This window comes from Phoenix dactylifera, unplaced genomic scaffold (assembly GCF_009389715.1).
Source record: "Phoenix dactylifera cultivar Barhee BC4 unplaced genomic scaffold, palm_55x_up_171113_PBpolish2nd_filt_p 000051F, whole genome shotgun sequence".
NCBI classification, from domain to species: domain Eukaryota; kingdom Viridiplantae; phylum Streptophyta; class Magnoliopsida; order Arecales; family Arecaceae; genus Phoenix; species Phoenix dactylifera.
Genome location: NW_024067670.1, coordinates 1828072 through 1851546, shown reverse-complemented (window position 1 = coordinate 1851546; position 23475 = coordinate 1828072). Strand labels below are relative to the sequence as shown.

General features: G+C 41.8%; 1 protein-coding gene across 10 annotated transcripts in view; it reads right to left on the bottom strand.

Moving 5' to 3' along the window:
* LOC103695786 (translation factor GUF1 homolog, chloroplastic) overlaps positions 1-23475 on the bottom strand; it is a 104617-nt gene that overhangs the window by 32939 nt on the left and 48203 nt on the right. For 8 of the 10 annotated variants that reach the window (XR_005507011.1, XR_005507010.1, XR_005507009.1 and 5 more), the window contains 8 exons: positions 15881-15952; positions 15254-15408; positions 15096-15153; positions 6652-6732; positions 6486-6572; positions 4835-4906; positions 4594-4728; positions 4069-4142 (listed from right to left, as the gene is read on the bottom strand). Coding sequence is in view for 7 of the 10 variants with exons in the window: in XM_039116100.1 (XP_038972028.1) it covers positions 4069-4142; positions 4594-4728; positions 4835-4906; positions 6486-6572; positions 6652-6732; positions 15096-15153; positions 15254-15408; positions 15881-15952 (734 nt within the window). In the remaining 3 variants the exon portion in view is untranslated. The remainder of the gene's footprint in view (positions 1-4068; positions 4143-4593; positions 4729-4834; positions 4907-6485; positions 6573-6651; positions 6733-15095; positions 15154-15253; positions 15409-15880; positions 15953-23475) is intronic. The other 2 variants (XM_039116097.1, XM_039116101.1) reach the window with 2 other exon arrangements.

Genomic DNA, 23475 nt, shown 5'->3' with positions numbered 1-23475 from the left:
GTTGGAAGAAAGGTTCTGAAGTAGTTTCCAAGGGTGAGGTGGCCCTCCAATAGAAAATGTTGTAAAGGATGACAAATAATCAGGACAAGGTCTAATGATCATCACATGGCATGTACAAGGGTTAAAAAAATAAAATGACAATACCTGAAAGCAAGGTTCACCGTACCGGTCGCCTACCAGACCGGTACGGTTCTGGTTCGGTAGAACCGGAACACTCTTCTCCGCCGGAGCCGCAGAAGAAGAGAACAAGAGAGCAAGTGGGGGAGAGAGGGAGGGAGGAGAGGAGAGGCCCCCCGTGGCCCTCCACAGGCAGCGGAGGCCTCTCCTTCCTCCTCTTCTCTGCTCTCTCTCTCCTTCGCTTCGTCTTTCCCAGCTCCGGCTGGGTTCGGCCCGTATCAGTTTTTCCAGCTCCGGCGTACCAGTTACAGGCAGGAACTGGCCGGTACCGGACGGAACCTAACAGAACCCGTCTGCATCGATTGGGACTCGATGCAAACCGACCGGCTCACACTGAGTCGGGGGCCAGTGGCCCGTTGTGGCAATAATGCTACATGGGGGGGCGCTGTAGCGTAGCGTCGGCTTTAAAAGCCAAACGCCACTAAAGGGGAAGGCCGAAGAAGGCCATCCCAACGGTCAGATACCGGTTTTCTCTTTCCAAAAAATCTACAAACAACACTGATTCAGGCTATCAGAAGGAAGAGCCAATGCTAAATAAGGAGTGCTTTATTTTTCTTATCATCTTCCTTCTTTTTTTTTTTAGAGAGCTTGAAAAGATAGCTCAAAAATTGCAAAAAAAGAGGAGATATGCCAAATTTTTCGATTTAGGCTTGTTTTTTTATATGTTGTAGATCTATGGAAGATGTATATGCTAACATAAAAATTTTTAATTTTTGAATTATCTATAATTTTTAAAAATTATAAATATATTTTCAGATTAAAAAAAATTAAAAAAAAATACAAAATTAGGAACCTATTTAGGGCATGCAAGCTACTTTATATAAAAATTTGATATCCATTCATTCAAATTTTGATGCGATCATGCGTGCAGTAGCCTAAGCCTAAATTTGAAAAAAATTAAGAAATAAATAACTTTTTTTTGCATACCCGAGGGCCTAAAAAAATACATGTAGCATCCATTATTGGGTTCTACATGGATCTGAGCTGAAATTAATTTTTTAAAATATTATTATTTAAAAATTATTTTTAAATATAAAAAATAATTTAAAATATATAATTAATACCAAAAATTATAAAAAAATTAGTAGTACATATTACATAATTCAAAAATAATTTCTAAGGTAGAAATCATATTTTTCTGAATTTATGATATATAAATATTTTTTAAACTAGAAATTATTAAAGATATATAAATAAATAAATAAGAAAAATTAGGGTTATATATAAGATAAATCAGATGTATTTTTTGAGGTAAAAAAATATCATCCTCGTATTAATAATTTGCTAATTTTAAATAATTGATAAAACTTGATCGACCCGGTGTAGGAATGGAGCGATCAAGGACAAAAAACCCAGAGCATGGTATTGGCTGGGAGCATGGGCGAATGCTCTTGGGCCGGCACTAGTGGCAGTGCAATTAGTGCAACATAGTTCGGGAGAGGAGGGATAATCAAGTTGAAGCAGCACTTAGCTGGTGGTTACCCCGACGTTTCTATGCGCCGCAAATGCCCACAGGAGGTTTGGCAGCTAATGAAGAAAAACCTCGCTGATTTCAAACAAGCAAAAGAGAGGGCTGCCAAGAAGGCGCATGTGCAACGCCAAGCAGCAGAGCCACCTTCCTATCACTCTAGGAAGTCGGAGGAGGTGTCCACTCCAGATGACGACGAGGCACAGATCCAAGCTGCCATGCAGGCAAGCCTGTATGATCAGTGGCAGCAGGAGATGGACAGGCATAAGGCTCAATTTGAGCACTCGTTCTAGGAGTCGAGCTTCGGTTCTGCGAGCAGCAGGGCATATCAAGAGTTCACGAGGACCCCCTCAATCAAGGAGGGCGTCAGCAAAGGCGGTAGCCAGATTGAATCTATGTTAGGGGCTTTTGGTACCAAAAAGAAGTCATTTAAAGATATTCCACCAGGAGCATCAATCCATGATTTAGATCCGCTGCCTTCTCCAATAGAGATTCGAAGCAGCAGAGAGTTGACTCAATGATAAAGAGGTAGCGAGCTATTAGATCCTGGTTCCACTTTAGCCACATCCTAGCGAATATGGCAGACAATACGTACTACAGATCTGCCATTTTTGCCATACAGGCTGCCGGTCCCGGTGTAGATCCTCCAGGTCCGAAGGACATTTACAGTGAGCTTTTTGACAGCAATAAGGAGCTAAAAAAATGGATTGCCTCCTACAAGAGCAAGTGGCCCACATATGGACTGACTGTGATGTGTGATGGTTGAACCGGTCCTACCAGGCATAGCATCATCAACTTTCTGACATACTATAATACGAAGACTTTCTTCCACAAGTCAGTTGATGCTTCTGATTAAATGCACGATTCCACATACATCCTCAAACTTATAGAGAAAGTGATTGATCAGGTAGGAGAGGAGAACGTCGTGTAAGTCGTCATTGATAATGGGTCACAATATAAGGCTGCTAAAGGATCTTGATGAAGCGGCGAGCATATATTTTCTAGACCCCATCTGTTGCATATTGTATCGACCTCATGTTGATGGACATTGTGAAGATCCGTAGGTACAGCATACAATAGAGACAACTCAACCATCACAAGGTATATTTATAACCATAACTGGGTCCTTTCACTGATGAGAAAGTTTGCAGGGGAAGAGATTTTGAGACCAGAAGTCACATGATTTGCTACTAACTACGTTGCACTGGATAGTCCTTTCGAGAAGAAAGCAGCCCTACGTCAGATGTTTGTCAGTCCCAAGTGGCAGGAAAGTAGATATGCCCAGCACAGCACTAAAGGAAGCAGGGTCGAAGACTTGGTGACGAGGCAAACATTCTGACAGCGGGCCACTACGATAGTAAAGGCTATCAAACCATTATATCAAGCCTTACCTGTAGTCATGGTATGCTGAACCGACCAATTTCAACCGAATTGGTGCCGACAGGCACCGGTACGGTACAACATCTAAAATCGGTTTTGACCCAAACTGGGTCGGAACCGATTGATTCTGTACTTGTTATTCGCACCGATACAAGCCGGTACCGATGCGAACCGGGATGGTTCGCACCGTCCCAAACGCATTTTGCCCGCGCGTGGATTGCCCATGCGGGCTGGCATTTAACGCGTCCGTGGATGCGCGGGGACGCGTAGGGATTTTTTTAGGAATCGTGCGCGGACGCGAAAGCAGTTCCCCACGCGGCCAATTCTCCAGCAGGGAATCCGTGCAGAAAAAACGCACCCGCGGCCAATTCTCCAGCAGGGAATCGCGCCCGCGCGCAGTTCCCCACGCAGGGCAGCGCGCCCGCGCGCGGATGCGTTGTTTTTTGCTTTTATTTTTGACGTTCGCGCACGGTCGCATCCGCACGCGCGTCTACGGTTCGGTACCGGTTCCAACCGATAACGAACCAATACCGGTGCTCACCGGTACGTCGGTACGGTCGGTCCGACGAACCTTGCCTGTAGTGAATCTACTTTTCTACTTGGTTCTTGTCTTGTTCTAGCAATTACATCTAACTCTTATAGACAGGCATTTGTTGTAATGTTCTCTGAGTTTTATATAAATGTTCTGTTCTAAGAAACGTTTTAGCCCCAACTGCACCAACTCGTACAGGGAGTAACGCACAAATCCAGCATGACACCAATATCATATGAGTGCTTGGTACACCCACACACCTACATGTACAAATTTTGTGCCAACTACAACAACATACCATCTGTACATGGGGGCATACTGGATCATACCATATTATGCTAGTAAGGTACTGGTACGGCTCCAATACCTATTGCTTCAAAGAACTATTGGCATATCCAAAAGTTATAAATACCAATTCCTGTTATAGCACATAAACCGATATTTAACAATCTCATCTGGCAGTACAGAATAATATATTTATGTCCTAAAAAAATAAGATATACAATAGTACCCCACAAAAGTGTATTCCATGCTAGCATATCCTTTACTTCTAGACTTCAGCTGATCAAAGAAATCCCCAACCATCTGCATATTAACACAAGTAACATTGAATGAAACTGATGTTATCTGATGATACAACATGAAAAACAATTACTACGCCATGAGAGGATATAACTGCAAACTAGTTCCTGAAGGCAAAGCATGCAATTAACAATTCAACATTCTTCCTAGGTTGGCAGCCTACAACCACTGAAACTAACATCCATCAACCAGGGTGACCAGCATCTGGTAATATCTAAAGTTCAGACAAGGTCCAGTAAAGATCATGGGCCAGATTGCAAGTAATAGGATAGTAGAGACTTCATATGAAAGAGAACTTAGCCAGAAATCTAGAGGACATATCAAATTAGCTTGGTTTAATAATGGGGTTAGATAGGAATTATGGAGATCTTTCCATAAATCCAGACATGTATTAAATATTTTTTTTTATGATTGCAATTTTGTGAACAAAATATAATCTTTCCATCAGGGATACCTCTGCTAGCGGTAACTCATAAATAATTGAGGCTCTATTCTCTGTGATAAAGTTCATTTGTTTAAATTCGCCTCTTCTTTCTTGACCAAGCTCCATTAGAGAGCCTATATATTCCTTTGGTGTGAGCATTTCAATCTGCAAATCTTAAACTTGGATCAACAACACTCCCAGATAATCCTTTATGAAACACAGAGAAATTCAATTTGACAACAAATAAATAGAAATTGTAAGAATAAAAAACCTTAACAAATGGTTCTTCAATTTTACTTCTCTTTCCAGGCTCTGGCAGTAAAGTTGGATTTGAGCAGTCAATCTATATCAAACAAAATTAATATGTTCATATATATCACTAAATTAAAAAAGATCACAGTTCAGCTGACTCAGCTTCATTGATATCACTGATGAGATTCGGCATTACATAACATTATCGGAAGGAAAATTCCGAACAAACTACCAAACAAAATTGTGCAATTTCAGTTCACCTCAGGAATTTTCTTGTTAATTTTATCAGAATGCTAATTTACTATGAAAATCAATATTTACAGGGTTTATTGTGTTATTTTAGCAATAGACATTTTTCCCTAATAGCCGAAGTACTGCTTCTTCGTAAATTAAATCCTGCAGCCAATGAGATTATTTGTCAGTTGTCACACATGAATGGCCATCTTAGAGTGTTCATAATCTGGAACATGCTGGGTAGCATGTTAAGCACTTTTTTTCTCACCATCCTTCCCAACATCAACTATGTCTTCCATAGTTTCACTTAATTCTAAAGCACTCTTTTGAAATTTTGAAATCTCTCTTTATTCACCTATTATTATGGTTTAAAACAACTCGCTCTGTACTCCAGATGTTGATCAAAATATGGTATTGAAGTCTATTATAATCACTCTTCCTTCATGTAAAATAGGGTCTCATGTCTGTAGATATTACAGAAAGGTCATGATTTCGTTTGTCTGAATATCATCTCTTTGATCCACTATACATTAAGCCTGTATAGGGTATCATTATGTTGTACTTTGCAAGCCGGTGATATGGAGACATCCATTCAAGATAAGCTGGAGAAAATGTAGAAGAACACAAGGTCTGCAGATCAGTGATTCATAAGCCAACAATGCATTGGATAACGTGTAAGGGAAAAGTTTTAAGGTTGAGTTTTAATGAGGGCAACTGCAACTGGCTCCTACCATCACTTAACCCTACTCTTATATCATGTCCTTGATGATCTCAATATATTGATTTATATGACCATTCTTCCTTCTTCAGCACCACATTACTTTACCTAATCATAGAGTTTCTCCAAGTAGATAATAGGAACATAAGGGAAAGCATCTATGCTCAAGCATTGGTGGAGGCAACAGAACAGGATACTGTATGCCTTTAATCATTTTCTATATCCTTAAAGATCTCGATTGATTAACTAAATTCACCATTCTTCCTTCTCAAGCACCAAATTATCTTTTAACTTGCTTCAGTGAAGACTTACACCAAGTAAACAAGAACAATGTTCCAGCTACTGTTCTCTCCTTGTTTATGCTCCATGGCAAGTTGAGTTTCATCAGTATCTAACTGCAAGATCTATGCTACCCATATACACCATTGCAAGATGTTGCTACTATTTACTTTTGCATAAATCAAGGAAATGAACTTGACTCTGTTAACAATTTACTTCTAGTTAAATCCATATCCAGTGACATATCAGATTAGAGTTGACCTATGAGATAATAAGTAAAGCTTTTCCTTTGGAAATTAGGATACAAAAAGTTCAAACGTACTTAATGTTTGTACAGAGTATCCCATATTATCCACAGAAGATTTGTAGCAAAAAGCAAACATGTCAGAAAGCATGATGTACACTTAACCAACAAAGGCTGAAGGAATACAGAACTTACAGTATCACCGTTTATACAATTGACACGGTAAACTACACTTGGTGCAGTTGTTATCAATGTCAAGTTGTACTCTCTCTCAAGCCTTTCCTGAAAAAATGGATATTAAAGTTAGAATAATTTAGAGAATTTAAAATCATCACCTATATTGCACAAGGACTACTCAAACCTGGACAATTTCCATATGGAGAAGACCTAAAAACCCACATCGAAAACCAAAACCCATAGCACTAGAAGATTCAGGCTCAAACTGCAAAAATCAAGCAAATAAATGGAGATGAAAAATCCGAAGAATTTTCAATGAATCATTATTATAGTGCCCTTTGAAAAATCACAGTGCTACTACAAGATCAACAGAGGTACAGTAGGCTGATGCCGTTGATGTAACATAGGTTAGTAATTCACAAAATTTTGCAACAGAATCACCAAATTGGAAGATGACATGAAAACTTAGAGCAGAAACTGAAGAAAGAAATTTTAGAAACAAAAAGTTAAACATAAGGAGACTGAATGTCTCAACCATGGAATGCCGTACCGGCCCGTACCGGCCAGTACGGGCCAGTACGTACCGGTCCGGTCCTAGACCGGTACCGGACCACAAGAAAACCGGTATCTCCGGTTTTTTTGTGCGAACCGGCCGGTACGGAGTCCGTACCGGTCGGTACCGGCCTCGTCCGGTGCGAACCGGCCGGTTCGCACCGGTACGAATTTTTTTTTTTTATGAACCACAGCGCGAGGCGCTGTGGTTTTTGGCTCGCGGTACCGGCCGGTACTGTACCGATACCAGCCGGTACGTACCGGTCTGGCCCGCCACCGGTACGCCGACCGATACCGGTACGGCGGACCTTGGTCTCAACTCTTAAATCTTAAAAAAATGAAGTTTAACTTGTGCTCCATATAATATTTAAATTTGAAAGCTAATGTAAAATACACTTTCTATATTGGGAAAGAAAATGTCTCTTAAAGCAACTCTTAGTGCACTTTTCATTAGTTCTCGTATCTTTATGTGCCAATGCATGCGCATAAAATTAGGAGTTTAGCATAGTAGTGTATGCTTTTAGAATCGATAAAACGGGATGATTCACGATACTTCAAACAAGGCTTTTCATAATGTAGCTGCACTTAATCATCCAAAGTCCAATGGATAAGGAAGTACTAAAGTAAATCAGAGTAAGAAAAGTGAAGAGGTCACTTTAAAGATAATCCAAACACCATTGGAGCTCGGATTTCTTGAAGGGAAATCAAAGGAAAAACCTTGTACAGAAAAGAACCGAGTTCTGTCCAGAAAAGTTGTTGTAGATTAATTCAATTGTATTCCTTACATGTCCCTTACAACTCCTTTATATAGACTCCTAAGCAATCTCCTTAATAATGGACTTACATTAGAAATAAAAAGTATTTACTCTAGTCAGCCTAGAAGACACCAACATTAAATACATTCAACTTAGAAGACTGGATACTATATTTCCCATGACTTTCACATAGAACAAGATTGAATTACTGACTGACTTTCCAACTTCCAAGAGCATTAATTTGACTCGAGACTTCTACTGTAGAACTGATTTAGACAGGTAACAGTGACACTAACCCATGATTTTTTTTTATATTCCCGCACCAATACTATTTGCATTAGTCCCTCCTCCTTGGACAAAACTCGCCCTCGAGTTAATGGCGTCAGCTACTTCATTATTAGAACCATGGTAGTGACACAAATCTGAAACATTGAAGGTAGGTCTATACCTAAGGCTGCAAATGGATTGGGTAGACCCGACCTGACCCAAATTTTTGGACCCGCGGGGCTGGATCGGGTCCTAAATTTGGACCCGTTCTATTTTTCGGGTCGGTTCTGGGTCAACCCAATCTCAACCCGGCCCGACCCGACCCTTTTTTTTGGGTCAATTTTGGATCGTTTACCAAAAAAACATGATCCGACCTGACCCGACCCGACCCAAACCCAGATAACCCCTTTAGACCCGCAGGCCCACAGGCCCACAGCCCACAAGGAAAAAGTGCTCCAAGTCCCGTGAGTCCTCAAGCCCACAGGCTTTCAGCCTGCTAGCCATAGCCCATAAGATATAAGTCCAATGTTTATTTGCTTTATGTATTGATGCTGATGCTGTGATGAATCTGAAAAGAATTATCAGACATAAATGACCTACCAATGTTTATTTGCTTTATATATTAAATGTGCCTGATGAATATATTTTTTTTTTTGGCTCATTTGTAGACTGTAGTTATCTTTTTTTCTTGGCAACATCTACAAAAAATTCTTCAAGCATTTACTACTGTCCTTGAAATTCTGGAACCTCTTTTTATCAGTATAAGCTTTGTATTTGTCATTTGACTCTTCAATCTTCATTCAAATCTTCTCATGCAACTCTTTTATTGCCTCAGTCATGTGGTCACCTTTTATGCTACCCTTTTTGACTTGTGGCAAGGGAAGTAAATCAAAATAATGATTGGGCTGCCTGCCATACACCATCTCAAAAGGGCTTCTTCCGGTAGTTCTATTTGTTGAGTAGCTGTAGGCAAATTCAGCTTGTGCAATGACTGATTCCCATCTCATTGGGTGATCTCCCACCAAACATCTCAGCAGATTTCCCAAACTTCGATTCATCACTTCAGTTTGCCCATCAGTTTGTGGGTGGTGTGAGATGCTATATTGCAGAGTTGTGCTAAATCTCTTCCACAAAGTCCTCCAAAAGTGTGACAGAAACTTAGAATCTCAATCAGATGTGATTGTTTTTGGAACTCCATGGAGACGGACAACTTCACGAAAATAGAGATTAGCAACATGGGAAGCATCCATGGTCTTCTTGCAGCCAACAAAATGAGCCATTTTAGAGAACCGATCAACCACCACAAAGATTGAATCCATTCCTCTGTGTTTGGGGCAGTCCCAAAATAAATTCCATACTAACATCCTCCCAAGGTGCTGTTCGAACAGGCAATGGGGTGTAGAGGCCTGTGTTTTGAACTTGCCCTTTAGACTCTTGGCAAGTTTGGCATCTTTGAACAAGCTTGATCACATCCCTTCTTAAACTTGGCCAAAAATACTTTTGCTCTATCATGGTAAATGTCTTATCTTACCCAAAATATCCTCCCAATCCACCACCATGCATATCTAGAATGAGGCTTTCATGTAAGGAACAATATGGTACACATAGGCGATTGCCCTTGAAGAGGAATCCATCATGTAGGACATAATCTCCTTGCTTCCCATTAGTGCAATCTTTCCAAACCGAACTAAAGAAAGGATCATTTGGATATAAATCTTTGAAAGATTCAAATCCAACAATTGTTGAAGACATGCTGGTCAGTAGCATAGACCTCTGACTTTGTGCATCTGCAAAATTTTCAGTGTGGCCTAGAAGTAGAGCCAAACATTTTTTTCAGTGTAGTTGTTGGAATTATTTTATAGGATTCCCTTCTTGATTTATATTGGACATTTCGAGAATTGTTTAAGCTAGAACCTTAAAAACAAATTTCTTAGTCGTATCTTATTAGTTTTGGAATTGTTAACTATTAAATTTGGAGCTTGAGTTCCTAAAATTTTATTTCTGATGCCTATGTTGAATCTATTATGTTACCAAGTTTATACTAATGTAATCATAGTTGGATGCCTTGCATGCTTGTAAGGCAATGCTCCATGAGTATGTAGCAATTGCTATGCCTCTAGCTTGTGATTTTGGGTCAAGGACATTACACCCAACTAGGAGACCCTTGAAAATTAATTGGTTTCTTTGGGCAATTGGAGCAAGAACAGATTTTTCAACTCCTTTTCCATAAACTAGCCACAAATATAAAGATTCTTGGAAAACCAAATTAACATGGCTCACAATTAAGATAGTTACAAACAAGATTCGCCATACCGGTACCGGTAGGCGTACCAGTTGGCTACCGAACTGGTACGGTTCCGGTCAAGATTTGTCGTACCGGGTCCGGTAGGCGTACCGGTCGCCTACCGAACCGGCCAGCTCTTCCCCGCCGAAGCCGGGGAAGAAGAAGAGGAGAGAGAGCGCGGCGAAGAGAGGGAAGGAGGAGATCCGTGGCCGCCATCGGAGAGCCGCGGAGGGGCGGCGGAGGCCGAGGGGGCGGGGGAACCTGCGGGGGCGCAGCAAAGGCCAAGGCTGCGGCCGCATCCCCGGTTTCTTTCGAAACAGGGGCCACGGCCGCGGCACCCGATTTGCCGACTTCACTTAAAATCCCCAAATTAAAAAGCCGCAGCCATGTCCCCAATTTCGAAAGAAACTAGGGATGCGGTCGCAGCCTTGACCTCCGCAACACCCCCGCCGGTTCCCCGGCGTCCCTGCAGGCTCCGCAGCCCCCCCGGCCTCCGCCACCCCTCCACGGCTCTCCAATGGCGGCCACGGGTCTCCTCCCTCCCTCTCTTCCCCGCGCTCTCTCTCCTTCTCTTCATCTTCTTTGTCTCCAGCATAGAACCAGCCCGTACCGATTTTTATTACTCCGGCGTACCGGTTACAAGCCGGACCGGTCCGAACCGGCCGGTATGGGCCGATTCGTCAGACCTGGGTTCCGGTCGCACCGGTTTAAACTGGTATCAAACCGAAACACTCTTTTCTGCCGAAGCCGGGGAAGAAGAGAACGAGAGAGCGAGCGGGGGATGGAGGGAGGAGAGGAGAGGCCGCCCGCAAAGAGCCACGGGGAACCAGCGGAGGATGGGGGGGGCGACAGAGCCGGCGGGGGAGCCGGCGGGGGCGCAGGGGAGGCCAAGGCTGCAACCGCGTCCCCTGTTTCTTTTGAAATAGGGGATGCGGCTGGAGAAAAAAATATAGGATTTTTAAGTGAAGTCGGCAAATCGGTTGCCGACTTCACTTAAAAATATATAAATTTTTTAATTTGAGAATTTGTAAATGAAGTCGGCAACTGATTTGCCGACTTCACTTAAAAATTTTTAAATTTTTTTCGCAACTGTGTCCCTTGTTTCGAAAGAAATAGAAAATGCGGCCGCGACCTCGGCCTTCGTCGGGCTCCCCCGCCCCCCCGCGGGCTCCGCCGGCCCCTCGCAGCCCTCCGCGAGCGGCGGAGGCCTCTCCTCCCTCCCTCCCTTCCCCGCTCTCTCTTTCCTTCTTTTCGTCTTCTCCAGCTCCGGCTGGGTTCGACCCATACCGGTTTCCACAATTCTGGCGTACCAGTTACACGCCGGACCAGTCCGATACGGTCCGAACCGGCCGGTATGGGCCGGTTCGTCAGACCATGGTTACATCCTTTTTAAATTGCTAGAGTAGACTTCACATCAACTTTGATATTTCAAGACACATTTTAAAAAGTTGACAAATCTAGCCAAAATAACACTTTCTAGATAAACCATGTTTTCATGATAGCTTTTAGATATTCCCTTACCAAAGATATTCATGTGGATTTGTGCATGTAGTCACTTTCATGGCTGTGTTGCATAAACCAAAACAAGATTTTATGTTATGGGCTGAAGAGATGATCAGCACAATCAATATGGCACAATAGATAATGTGTCAATCAAGGTCCGCCGAACTGGTATCAAGACCCGTACCGGTCGGCAGACGGCTCGGTATGGTACCGGTTCGATACCGTACCGACACACAACATGCTTCAGTTTTGAGTTTAATTAATTGGTAATCAATTTTTTTCAACTTTTTCAATGATTTTAAGTCTAAAAGTACAACATACATACCGATATACAAAATCTCGTCGAGTGGCGATGCCTCTCATAGATATCCGAATCATTAGCATAATCAGAAGGCACATCAGCCCATCCCTCTAACCAAGCGGCGTTGTAGTCTTGTATGTTTATCCCATAAGAAACGCGTTCCAGGTTATAAACACTCTCGAATCTCTCGCTAAAGTACTGGCTTTGAGAAGTATCCTTTGGCTGATAAAATGGCTGTAATGGGGCCCATCTAAATAAGCCGACAACAAAATCTAACCTGTAAGATTCTCCGGACTGCGTAGGATAGTAGCCAACGAAAGATGCCTCGAGCGCACCATATACGACTCCATGTATGAGGATCCAGTATACGACGCGGAACCTGATACGTCGATGGATTCTACTCCATGTGTGAGGTCATCTGCAGCTGCATCGTCTCCTCCTGATGTCCTTAAGGAGCCTGTCTTCAATATGAAATCGGATCTTGGCAAGCTCCACCAGATCGTGCACCATAGTCCCTATCATGTGTAGCATGCATAAACTGGAACTCACCGGTAAATCGAATACCACCCGACGGCTGTGTCTAATAAATGGTGGTCTCATATCCTCCACTCCCTTCTCTATCAGCAAATCTATGACCACTAGAATTGCTGCTTCTGGTCTATGAATCTTAGTGAACTGGCTCTTCCACACTCTCCATTGTGGCTATATATGCCTGCTTACCTTTCGTGCCACTTGCTGCCTACTTCCTTCATGCCACTCATTGTCTGCTTACCCTTTGTGCCACTCGTTGCCTGCTTAATCTTCGGGCTCCTTTCTGCCTAGCTATGTTGAAGGATGTATGTCGCCCTCTTGACCGAGTAGACCAGGTAGCATAATGGCCTCATCTAAGCATCTCTCAATTATATCTCTAAGAGGATATCTCGGACAAGGAGTCGTAGCTTCTCTGTAAATATAACTGATCAGCTGAAAAAATGCGTGGAATATTGTTGTCTGTCCATTGCCCTATATCGATTCTAGCCTCGCTGGCTACGAAATTGGCCGGTCATGAAAGCAATCCTCGCTCATCAAGCTCCGGCTTCTGCTGCTAGCCCACAAGCCATCCGATCATAAGATCATCCTCATCAACAAAAGCACTATAGATCGGAGCTGTGTACTTCAGCTCCACTTTCTGCTGAATATACTTCAAACCTAATCTATAGATTGTAGTGAACATATGCACGGTCGGTGAGGCACTTCTGTGCCATACGGTTTCTCTACTTGCTGTGGATAAGGGCGAAGGTGAACCAGTTGCATTCACAGCCACTCGAGTAGACCGTCTATAAAAGAATCCAAATAATTTTTCTCAAAAAATACATCTAATTTATCTAATACAAAATACTAATTTTAAATATTTTTTATTTATATATATTTTTAATAATTTTTAAATTTAAAAATATGTTTAAATATCATAAATTTAAAAAAATATGTTTTCTACTTCAAAAAATACTTTTGAATTATGTAATATGTACTACTAATTTTTCATAATTTTTGGTATTAATTATCGATTTTTAATTTTTTTTAAAATTAAAATAATTTTTAAATATAAATATTTTAAAAAATTAATTTCAGTTCAGATCCGTGTAGAAACCAATAATAGATAACACATACATTTTTTAGGCCCATGGGCATACATCAAGGACTACTTATTTCTCAATTTTTTTCAAATTTAAGCCTAGGCTACTATGCGCATGATCGCATCAAAACTTTAATAAATGAACACCAAATTTTGCTGAAGAATAGCTTCCATGCCCCTAAATTTGCTTTTATTTTTTTTGAATTTTATTTTTTATATTTTTCTATTTTTTAATCCTAAAATATATTTTTCTTTTTAAAAATTATATATAATCTGAAAAATAAAATTTTTTATATCATCGTATAGACCATCCATAGAGCATGTACACTAGGCCTACTAGAATCACTAGGCCTCGTTCACTCGTCAAGGGCAAGGGCTTGGCTCTTTGGGTCTTGTTATATGTTTTATCAGGTTTGAAGATTAAGACATGTGAGTGCCACCCCCTCTCCTTGATGTTGGGATGGCAGGAAGGCTGGCCCCACATAGAAGTGGGATACCATTTCCCTACTAAGCATTAAATGAGGTACCCATATCCTAGGGTGCAATTCTCTGACATCCCTCTCTTCTCCTAATTTTTTAAAGGACCGGGAGGAGATCGCCTCTTAATTTTGTGACAAAATCCCTCTCTAACTCTCTCCCTCACACTACTCTCTTTTCCTTTTCTTGCTCCCTAAAGCAAGTCAAGCTTTAGATAAACCCTAGCAACAACGTTCTAGTGAAAGAAGCAATTACGAGGTACAACTCAACGTGTGTACCAGGATTGGAAACCATGCATTTGCAATAGGCTCCATCCAATCACATATATCAAGCTTATCTAACTGCTTAATACCCTAATCCTCACATGCTTGATTTCTTGAGAAAATATTAGTATGCCACTATGCACTGTTATTAATCTCTAGGCACCTACACCTTCCTCCACCTGCTCAGCTCAAAAGCAAATAAACCAGACGTTTGAGTAAGAAAATGGTGATAGAGAGATGGTGCTGAAATCTTTGAGAAGTTTGTTTTGTGAGCTGAATATTCTTTTTATGTGTTGTGAATAGTAATCTGACAAACACCAAAGAGAAATTTTGGAGTAGCACAAAAAATATTGAGCCATTCAAAATAAATCCTAGGATTCTAGCCAGCTACCATGCAATTACTTAAGTTGATAGTTTAGGTGATATACTTCTTGATTCTTATGAAATTCAAACTCATGATTAGAATGTAGAAAGATCATAAAGCCATCAACATAACAGCTATCAAAAGATCTGAAATCTTTATAATCAAAAGCAAGGATAAAAAAGAAAAGACTTAAGATTCAAAGAAAAGAGGAACGTGAAGAGATCCAAAGAATGACTAAACACAATCCCACCTTCAGAGCAGCATCATTGAGTTGAAGCTTTTCCAATGCATCACGCAACTCAGGAAATCTATCAAAAATAACAGAAGAAAAGAATAACATGCAAGATATTGTAAATAAGCTAGGTAGTTGCTTAAACAATGAAATCAAATATAGTAAGAGGCCAATACTGATCAGCATCAACAGGGAATAGACCACAAAACACCATGGATCTGGCCTCCTCATATCCTGGCAATGAGCTCTCTGCCCTTCTTCGGAAGTGAGTAATTGTGTCACCAACCCTGGCATCTGCAACTGATCTTATTGAAGCTGAAATATAGCCCACCTGAAATGTTGGTGATTAGCAAGGCCAAGAAACACAATAAATAAATAGAAAGTGCAAGATATGCAGACGGTGCACAGAATCTCAGAGATCAATTTTAAAATGAGAACAAAAGGTATTGCCCGGATATCAAAATTTTAAGCGATAGCCATGGTGAATATCATGAGATCTGGTCAGATGCCAATAAACTATCCTATCAAAAAATGAGTGAAGAAATTAAGTAAATAGCACACACCATGCAAACAAGAACTTGCTATGCAGTTAAGTCATTTATGGATGCCTAAAATCTAATCTACAGAAACATATGAACTAGCAGCAGGCAGAGAAACACTTGTGAAGTAACATAGCATCAATATCCAGAGAATTGATATAATAGCAGGCGTATTTGACATTTTGAAATATTCAAGTATACCTAAAAATATAATAATAGAAAGAAATCAGATTTTCAATCACATTTTGAAATATTCAAGTATACCTCACCAGAATATAGCTCATTTACAGGCAGTTGATTGGGTGACAAGACACCAATTTCATCAGCAACGTAATCCTGATTATGTTGAAAAGCAAAATTAATGTAGCACAGTGACCTTGTAATATTGTTGCAGTTTATATTGAGAAAAATAAACTGAGGGAAAAGTGAAGATCATTTATCAGTTTAACAAAAAAAATAATTTCGCTCCAGTAAAAACTTCCAATAATAGACAATGTACTTAATAACGAATATGCACTGATGGAGTAGTTTCATAAATGTAATATTATCAGCTTTAAAATCCAAATCCAATTAGCATTAAGAAAGAATGTTAATATCTATTGAATATGCATATCATCCTGTTCGAAAATTAATATTCAACAGTATCTTCAAAATTATGCAGAACTTCTTCTCAATATTAAACAATCTGAGGATGGTGTATTACCATCACTCATATATTATAGCCTCATGACTTCTATGCTGAATTCTAGCCATTCATGTATGTTTCTGAGTGCATATTAAAAATCATATTCCGTATGTAGTGTCATTTTGATGGATATCCCTGATGTTTCAGAACTCAAGTTTATATGCTTCAACTATTTTACATGTTTTAGCTGATTTCTGCATCTATATTCTAAGCAAAACGGATTTCTGCAATTTGACAATATAAACAGATCTAAGATGGTTAGCTATTAAACATGCTACTTAGATGCTTGACTCAAGTGCCACCTGTCCAGCATCCTTTAAGTGCTTGAACTTCAGTCTCCAAGAAAGCCAGATAGGACATATGCATAGAAACTAAATATAAAACTCTCCCTAGTTAAAATATAAAAGCAAGTTTACTACTAAACAGGGAGCCTATACCATGTAATGGTTCTGTAGGGCGAGCAATGACCCTATCATATTTTAGGAGATCACTCCCCACATATTCTCCTAAATTTTGAATGTTGAGCTTTGAAATATCGAGATGCATGATGTAACAATAGGGGATGGGTACATTACACACTGTCTAGGATCTAACCTACAAAGAGTATCAGTAGGCACTAATCCTGGAAACAGGCCTGGTGTCAACCCTAAAGGATGAATTTTGATGATTACAAAACACTTGAGATCATGTTGTGTACTAATGACATTGGCCTAATTGTGAAGATTTCTAAGTTAAGAAAAATCAGAAGGAATGAAGCACTGCAAAATCATAAGTTCTTCGCAAACATCTCATTGGACATGTTCCAAAAGAAAATGATCATAATCTAATCCATGGAGATCAGAGATGACTAAAGTTTTCTGTTTGAAAAACTTGAGTCAACACCTAAGCAAAAAGGACAAGTTTAAGTTGATTCTGATAAGTTTTATCCAAAGAACACAGTCCATGAGTCGACCCCTGCAAAACATAAGTCGACCCTTGTGTAGTTTGAAGTAAATAGAAAGTTTTTACCGCCCGAGAGAAGCTTGAAGAGTCGACCCTGGTTCAAAATGAGTCGACCCCCGAAATTGAAGAGTCGACCCTTGCATTTGAAGAGTCGACCCCAGCTCAGTTTAAGCGACAGCCGGAAAATTATGGTATGAGTCGACTCTTGCATTTAAAGAGGCGACTCTTGAAGACGATGAGTCGACCCTTGTGTTTAAAAAGGCGACTCCTAATGAAGATGAGCCGACCCTTAAGAATTAAGAGTCGACCCTTTGAAGATGACACAGCAAAAGCTTTCTCCGCATTTTGAAGTGCCGATCGAGAATGAACATGAGTCGACCCCTGAGTTATATGAGCCGACCCTTGTACTGCTGGGACCACAACGGGAAGTTGTGAACTACTTTTGTCTTCTTCTATAACAGAAAAAGATTCTCATCAGAATGGAAAGAAAGGAATTCAAATCCCGCCGAAGAATTTGTCTATAAATACGAGGGAACCTCAGAATAGAAACAACAAGGAAAGGGAAAAGATTCTATTGAAAACAAAAGGTTTCCACCGAGAAAAAGAGAAGAAAAGCTTAACAGTTCATCATCTTCACCAGCACTGTAATCTGAAACTTTCTCTTGTGAGGAGATCAGTCGAAGTTTCTCACTACATCGTGAAGAGCTGTTGTTCGGACATTGGAACATCCTTCCACACCCAACTTCTTCATCGGCTTCAGCTTTTACTTTCATTGATTTATTCTTTATATGCTCTGAAGCTTTAAGTTTTCTAGTTACAGCATTTTTTTAGTTGGATTAATGGCTGCTGTAACAGTTTCATTGGTTTGAAACTTGTAAAGGCTCTTCCAAGCCTCGATTGGAAGTTGTTGAATCGGAAATATTCAGCAAGGGAAAAGTTTCTGGTTAGTTAATTTGAAAACCAACTAAGTTGTTTGTGAGCTCGGGAAAACAAACGGTGTAAAGTTTTTGGTTGGTTTATCTGAAAACCAACTGGGTTGTTTGAAAGTCCGGGAAAACAAACGGTGTAAAGTTTTTGGTTGGTTTATCTAAAAACCAACTGGGTTGTTTGAAAGCTCGGGAAAACAAACAGTGTAAAGTTTTTGGTTGGTTTATCTGAAAACCAACTGGGTTGTTTGTGATCCCGGAAAACAAAAGATTTTCGGTTGGTTGCCTGGAAAAACCAACTGGGTTTTGATTGTGAGCTCGGAAAACAATCAGGCTGTAATCTGCTGGGTTATAGTGAAATCTCAAGCTAGGCTTGAGGAGTGGACGTAGGTGCTGGGAGTGCACCGAACCACTATAAACCTTCGTATTTGTGATTGTGGGTCTTCTCTTCCTTTCCTCTGCATATTCCTGACTGCTTTCCTAACTTTATTCACTGTCGTATTTGTGCAATCTTATTTCCGCTGCTGAATCTATAAGATAACAGTAACTCATACTCTCCATACGTTTTAACTTTAATTATTTTTAAAGAGATCCAATTCACCTCCCCTCTTGGGCTGCACCTCTGGGCAACACCTGGACTAGCCCAACACCAATTGGCCTAGGCTGAATTCTAGCCAGGCTTTGCACCAGGTTTTAGGTTGGGTCTCTAACTCTCTATAGGTTCAGGTCAAGCCTGCACCCAAAATTTAAGACACGAAAGGATCCAGGCCATGTTGAGGCAACCATTGGCCAGCCTCAAAGCCCTAACCATATATTATTGTTTTATATTATATACTTTTTATATTTAAAATCCAAGTCATCCATTTTGAATATATGGATGGGATCTACTATTCCCAAGGAGAAATCCTCACCAACTTTGTTTCCCAAACCTTATCTCATCAACGAAAGCACTATGGATGGGATCTATATACTCGAGCTCTACTTCCTCCTGAATACACTTCAGCCTCAACCTCAGATTGTAGTAAATATAAACAAGATCGTTGAGACCAAGGTCCGCTGTACCAACCATACCGACGTACCGGTGGGCATCGGTATCGGTACGGTACCGGTACTATACCGAACCGAACCGGTACTGTACCGGTTCGGCTGGTTCGGGCCAAAAGCCAAAAAAAATTTGAGGTCAGTACGAGCCGGTCGGTACGGGCCGGTACGGGATCGGTACGGCCGGTACCGGGCCGGTACGGCCGATACCGGATCGGTACGGGGCAGTACCGGGTCGGTACCGACTGGTACGAGTTACGAATAGTCGGAACCGAAAAATATAGCTATATCGTACCGGTTCCGTCTGGTACCGATATGTACCGGCCTGTACCGATCCGTACCGATCGGTACGGCAGACCATGGTTGAGACGCTTCTTGTATCAAACGGTTCCTCTGCTTATTGTGGATGAGGGGCTAAGGTGGACTAGTTGCACTCACAGCCACTCGAGAAGACCGTCTGAAAAAGAATCCGGATAGCTAGCTACTTAAGATTTTTCGCGGAAAGCACAAAATGAATCCACCATTCAGTTGCAAAAATATTGAAAAAAATTATATATAAGATAATACCATATTAGTAATCATCTAATGCCAGGTAAATATCCTCCTGACACAGCAAAAGCTTTCTCCGTATTTTGAAGTGCCGATCCAGAATGAACATGAGTCGACCCCTGAGTTATATGAGCCGACCCTTGTACTGTTGGGACCACAACGGGAAGCTGTGAACTACTTTTGTCTTCTTCTATAACAGAAAAATATTCTCATCAGAATGGGAAGAAAGGAATTGAAATCCCGTCGAAGAATTTGTCTATAAATACGAGGGAACCTCAGAATAGAAACAACAAGGAAAGGGAAAAGATTCTATTGAAAACAAAAGGTTTCCACCGAGAAAAAGAGAAGAAAAGCTTAACAGTTCATCATCTTCACCAGCACTGTAATCTGAAACTTTCTCTTGTGAGGAGATCAGTCGAAGTTTCTCACTACATCGTGAAGAGCTGTTGTTCGGACATTGGAACATCCTTCCACACCCAACTTCTTCATCGGCTTCAGCTTTTACTTTCATTGATTTATTCTTTATATGCTCTGAAGCTTTAAGTTTTCTAGTTACAGCATTTTTTTAGTTGGATTAATGGCTGCTGTAACAGTTTCATTGATTTGAAACTTGTAAAGGCTCTTCCAAGCCTCGATTGGAAGTTGTTGAATCGGAAATATTCAGCAAGGGAAAAGTTTCTGGTTAGTTAATTTGAAAACCAACTAAGTTGTTTGTGAGCCCGGGAAAACAAACGGTGTAAAGTTTTTGGTTGGTTTATCTGAAAACCAACTGGGTTGTTTGTGATCCCGGAAAAAAAAAGATTTTTGGTTGGTTGCCTGGAAAAACCAACTGGGTTTTGATTGTGAGCTCGGAAAACAATCAAGCTGTAATCTGCTGGGTTATAGTGAAATCTCAAGCTAGGCTTGAGGAGTGGACGTAGGTGCTGGGAGTGCACCGAACCACTATAAACCTTCGTATTTGTGATTGTGGGTCTTCTCTTCCTTTCCTCTGCATATTCCTGACTGCTTTCCTAACTTTATTCACTGTCGTATTTGTGCAATCTTATTTCCGCTGCCGAATCTATAAGATAACAGTAACTCATACTCTCCATACGTTTTAACTTTAATTATTTTTAAAGAGATCCAATTCACCTCCCCTCTTGGGCTGCACCTCTGGGCAACACCTGGACTAGCCCAACACCAATTGGCCTAGGCTGAATTCTAGCCAGGCTTTGCACCAGGTTTTAGGCTGGGTCTCTAACTCTCTATAGGTTCAGGTCAAGCCTGCACCCGAAATTTAAGACACGAAAGGATCCAGGCCATGTTGAGGCAACCATTGGCCAGCCTCAAAGCCCTAACCATATATTATTGTTTTATATTATATACTTTTTATATTTAAAATCCAAGTCATCCATTTTGAATAGATGGATGGGATCTACTATTCCCAAGGAGAAATCCTCACCAACTTTGTTTCCCAAACCTTATCTCATCAACGAAAGCACTATGGATGGGATCTATATACTTGAGCTCTACGTCCTCTTGAATACACTTCAGCCTCAACCTCGGATTGTAGTAAATATAAACAAGATCGTTGAGACCAAGGTCCGCTGTACCAACCAAGGTCCGCCGTACCGGTACCGGTCGGCGTACCGGTGGCGGCCCGGACCGGTACGAAATCGGTCCCGTACCGGTGGCGTACCGATCCGAACCGGTCCCGTACCGGTCCGAACCGGTCCCGTACCGGTCCGAACCGGTCCGAACCGATCCCGTACCTGTCCGAACCGGTCCCGTACCGGTTCCGTACCGGTTTTTCAACAATAAACTACCGGTACCGATTTTCATGCTGATCCGGTACCGGTCCCAGGCCGGACCGGTACGGACCGGTACGGCAGACCATGGTACCAACCATACCGACGTACCGGTGGGCATCGGTATTGGTACGGTACCGGTACTATACCGAACCGAACCGGTACTGTACCGGTTCGGCTGGTTCGGGCCAAAAGCCAAAAAAAATTTGAGGTCAGTACGAGCCGGTCGGTACGGGCCGGTACGGGATCGGTACGGCCGGTACCAGGTCGGTACGGCCGATACCGGATCGGTACGGGGCAGTACCGGGTCGGTACCGACCGGTACGAGTTACGAATAGTCAGAACCGAAAAATATAGCTACATCGTACCGGTTCCGTCTGGTACCGATATGTACCGGCCTGTACCGATCCGTATCGATCGGTACGGCAAACCATGGTTGAGACGCTTCTTGTATCAAACAGTTCCTCTGCTTATTGTGGATGAGGGGCTAAGGTGGACTAGTTGCACTCACAGCCACTCGAGAAGACCGTCTGAAAAAGAATCCGGATTGCTAGCTGCTTATGATTTTTCGCGGAAAGCACAAAATGAATCCACCATCCAGTTGCAAAAATATTGAAAAAAATTATATATAAGATAATACCATATTAGTAATCATCTAATGCCAGGTAAATGTCCTCCTGATGTCAACATACCTGGATTGATACTTTTCTTACTTACGACAGCTGTCGATACTCTAAAATTGTCGCTGCCCTCTCTAAATATTTTGGTCTGTGAAAAAAAATTGGTTTGTACTATGTTAATAATACAAGATACCACTTAACTTATACATGTCATTTAAGTTAACTTACCTCTTCTATACATAGGGCCACGACTTCAAGATCTGGCTCCATCTTGTAAATCACATTACAGAGAGCGACCAGAATTTCGTCATCCATATCGATTCCAAGCAAGGTACCGGTGTACCGGTGAAGACCGGTTCCGATACGGTACGATTCGGTACCGATACCGAACCGATCGAGATAGAAAAAAAATGCGTCCAACGCACGCTCGCGCGCATGTGCCTGCACGCCCGCGCGTTACTAAATGCCACTTTGTGCGGCATTTAAAGCCCACGCAGGGCAGGCCGCGTAGGCTCGCAGCCCCGCGCGGCGAGCCCGCGCGGGAAATCGAGGCAGCGTGGGGAACCACGTGCGGGGGCGGTTCCCTGTGAGCGAGCGCGAGCAGGCTTGCGGTTCCCCACTCGGCCCCGCGCGCGGGGTTTTGTTTTCCTTTATTTTTTTCCTCCCCTTCTTTCCGAACCCTCCTTCCCCTCTCTCCTCTCTTCTCCTCTCTTTCCCGATTCCCCCCATTCTCCCGCGAGCAAGGAAGGAAGAGAGGTCCCGCCCGCGAGCAAGGAAGAGAGGTCCTCCTTTTCCCGGTACTTGCCTTCTCTTCTTCCCCGCTTCTCCTTCTCTTCTTTCTTCCTCTTCTTCCTCCTCTTCTTCCCCACTTCTACCGGTGTCGGTCGCACCGATTTCGGTTCAGTACCAATTTTCCCAGCCGAACCGTACCGGTAGCTGTCGGCACCGAATCGAAACAGCCTGAACCGACCGGTTCCGGTCGGTTCGACAGACCTTGACTCCAAGTATACTGTACTAGAACCGAGGGTTCAGGTAGTATGCTGCACATAGAATCTGTTATTGTCTCAGTAATATTATACAAGTACAAGAGCAGTCTAATTTTTAATGTTCTTTATTACCTGCTAGTCGATCAATGATTCCATCTGGTAGTCCCACCGTCGCTCAATGATGTCGATGTACTTCTAGGCATGCGTCGGATCTGTTCAATGATATGAGTTTTTGCCCTCTTCATCATGTGATATAGGAAGCCCATCTAGGGGTACCTCTCGTTGTCCATGGCCCGAAGCACTTCATACCATGGTCTAATAGC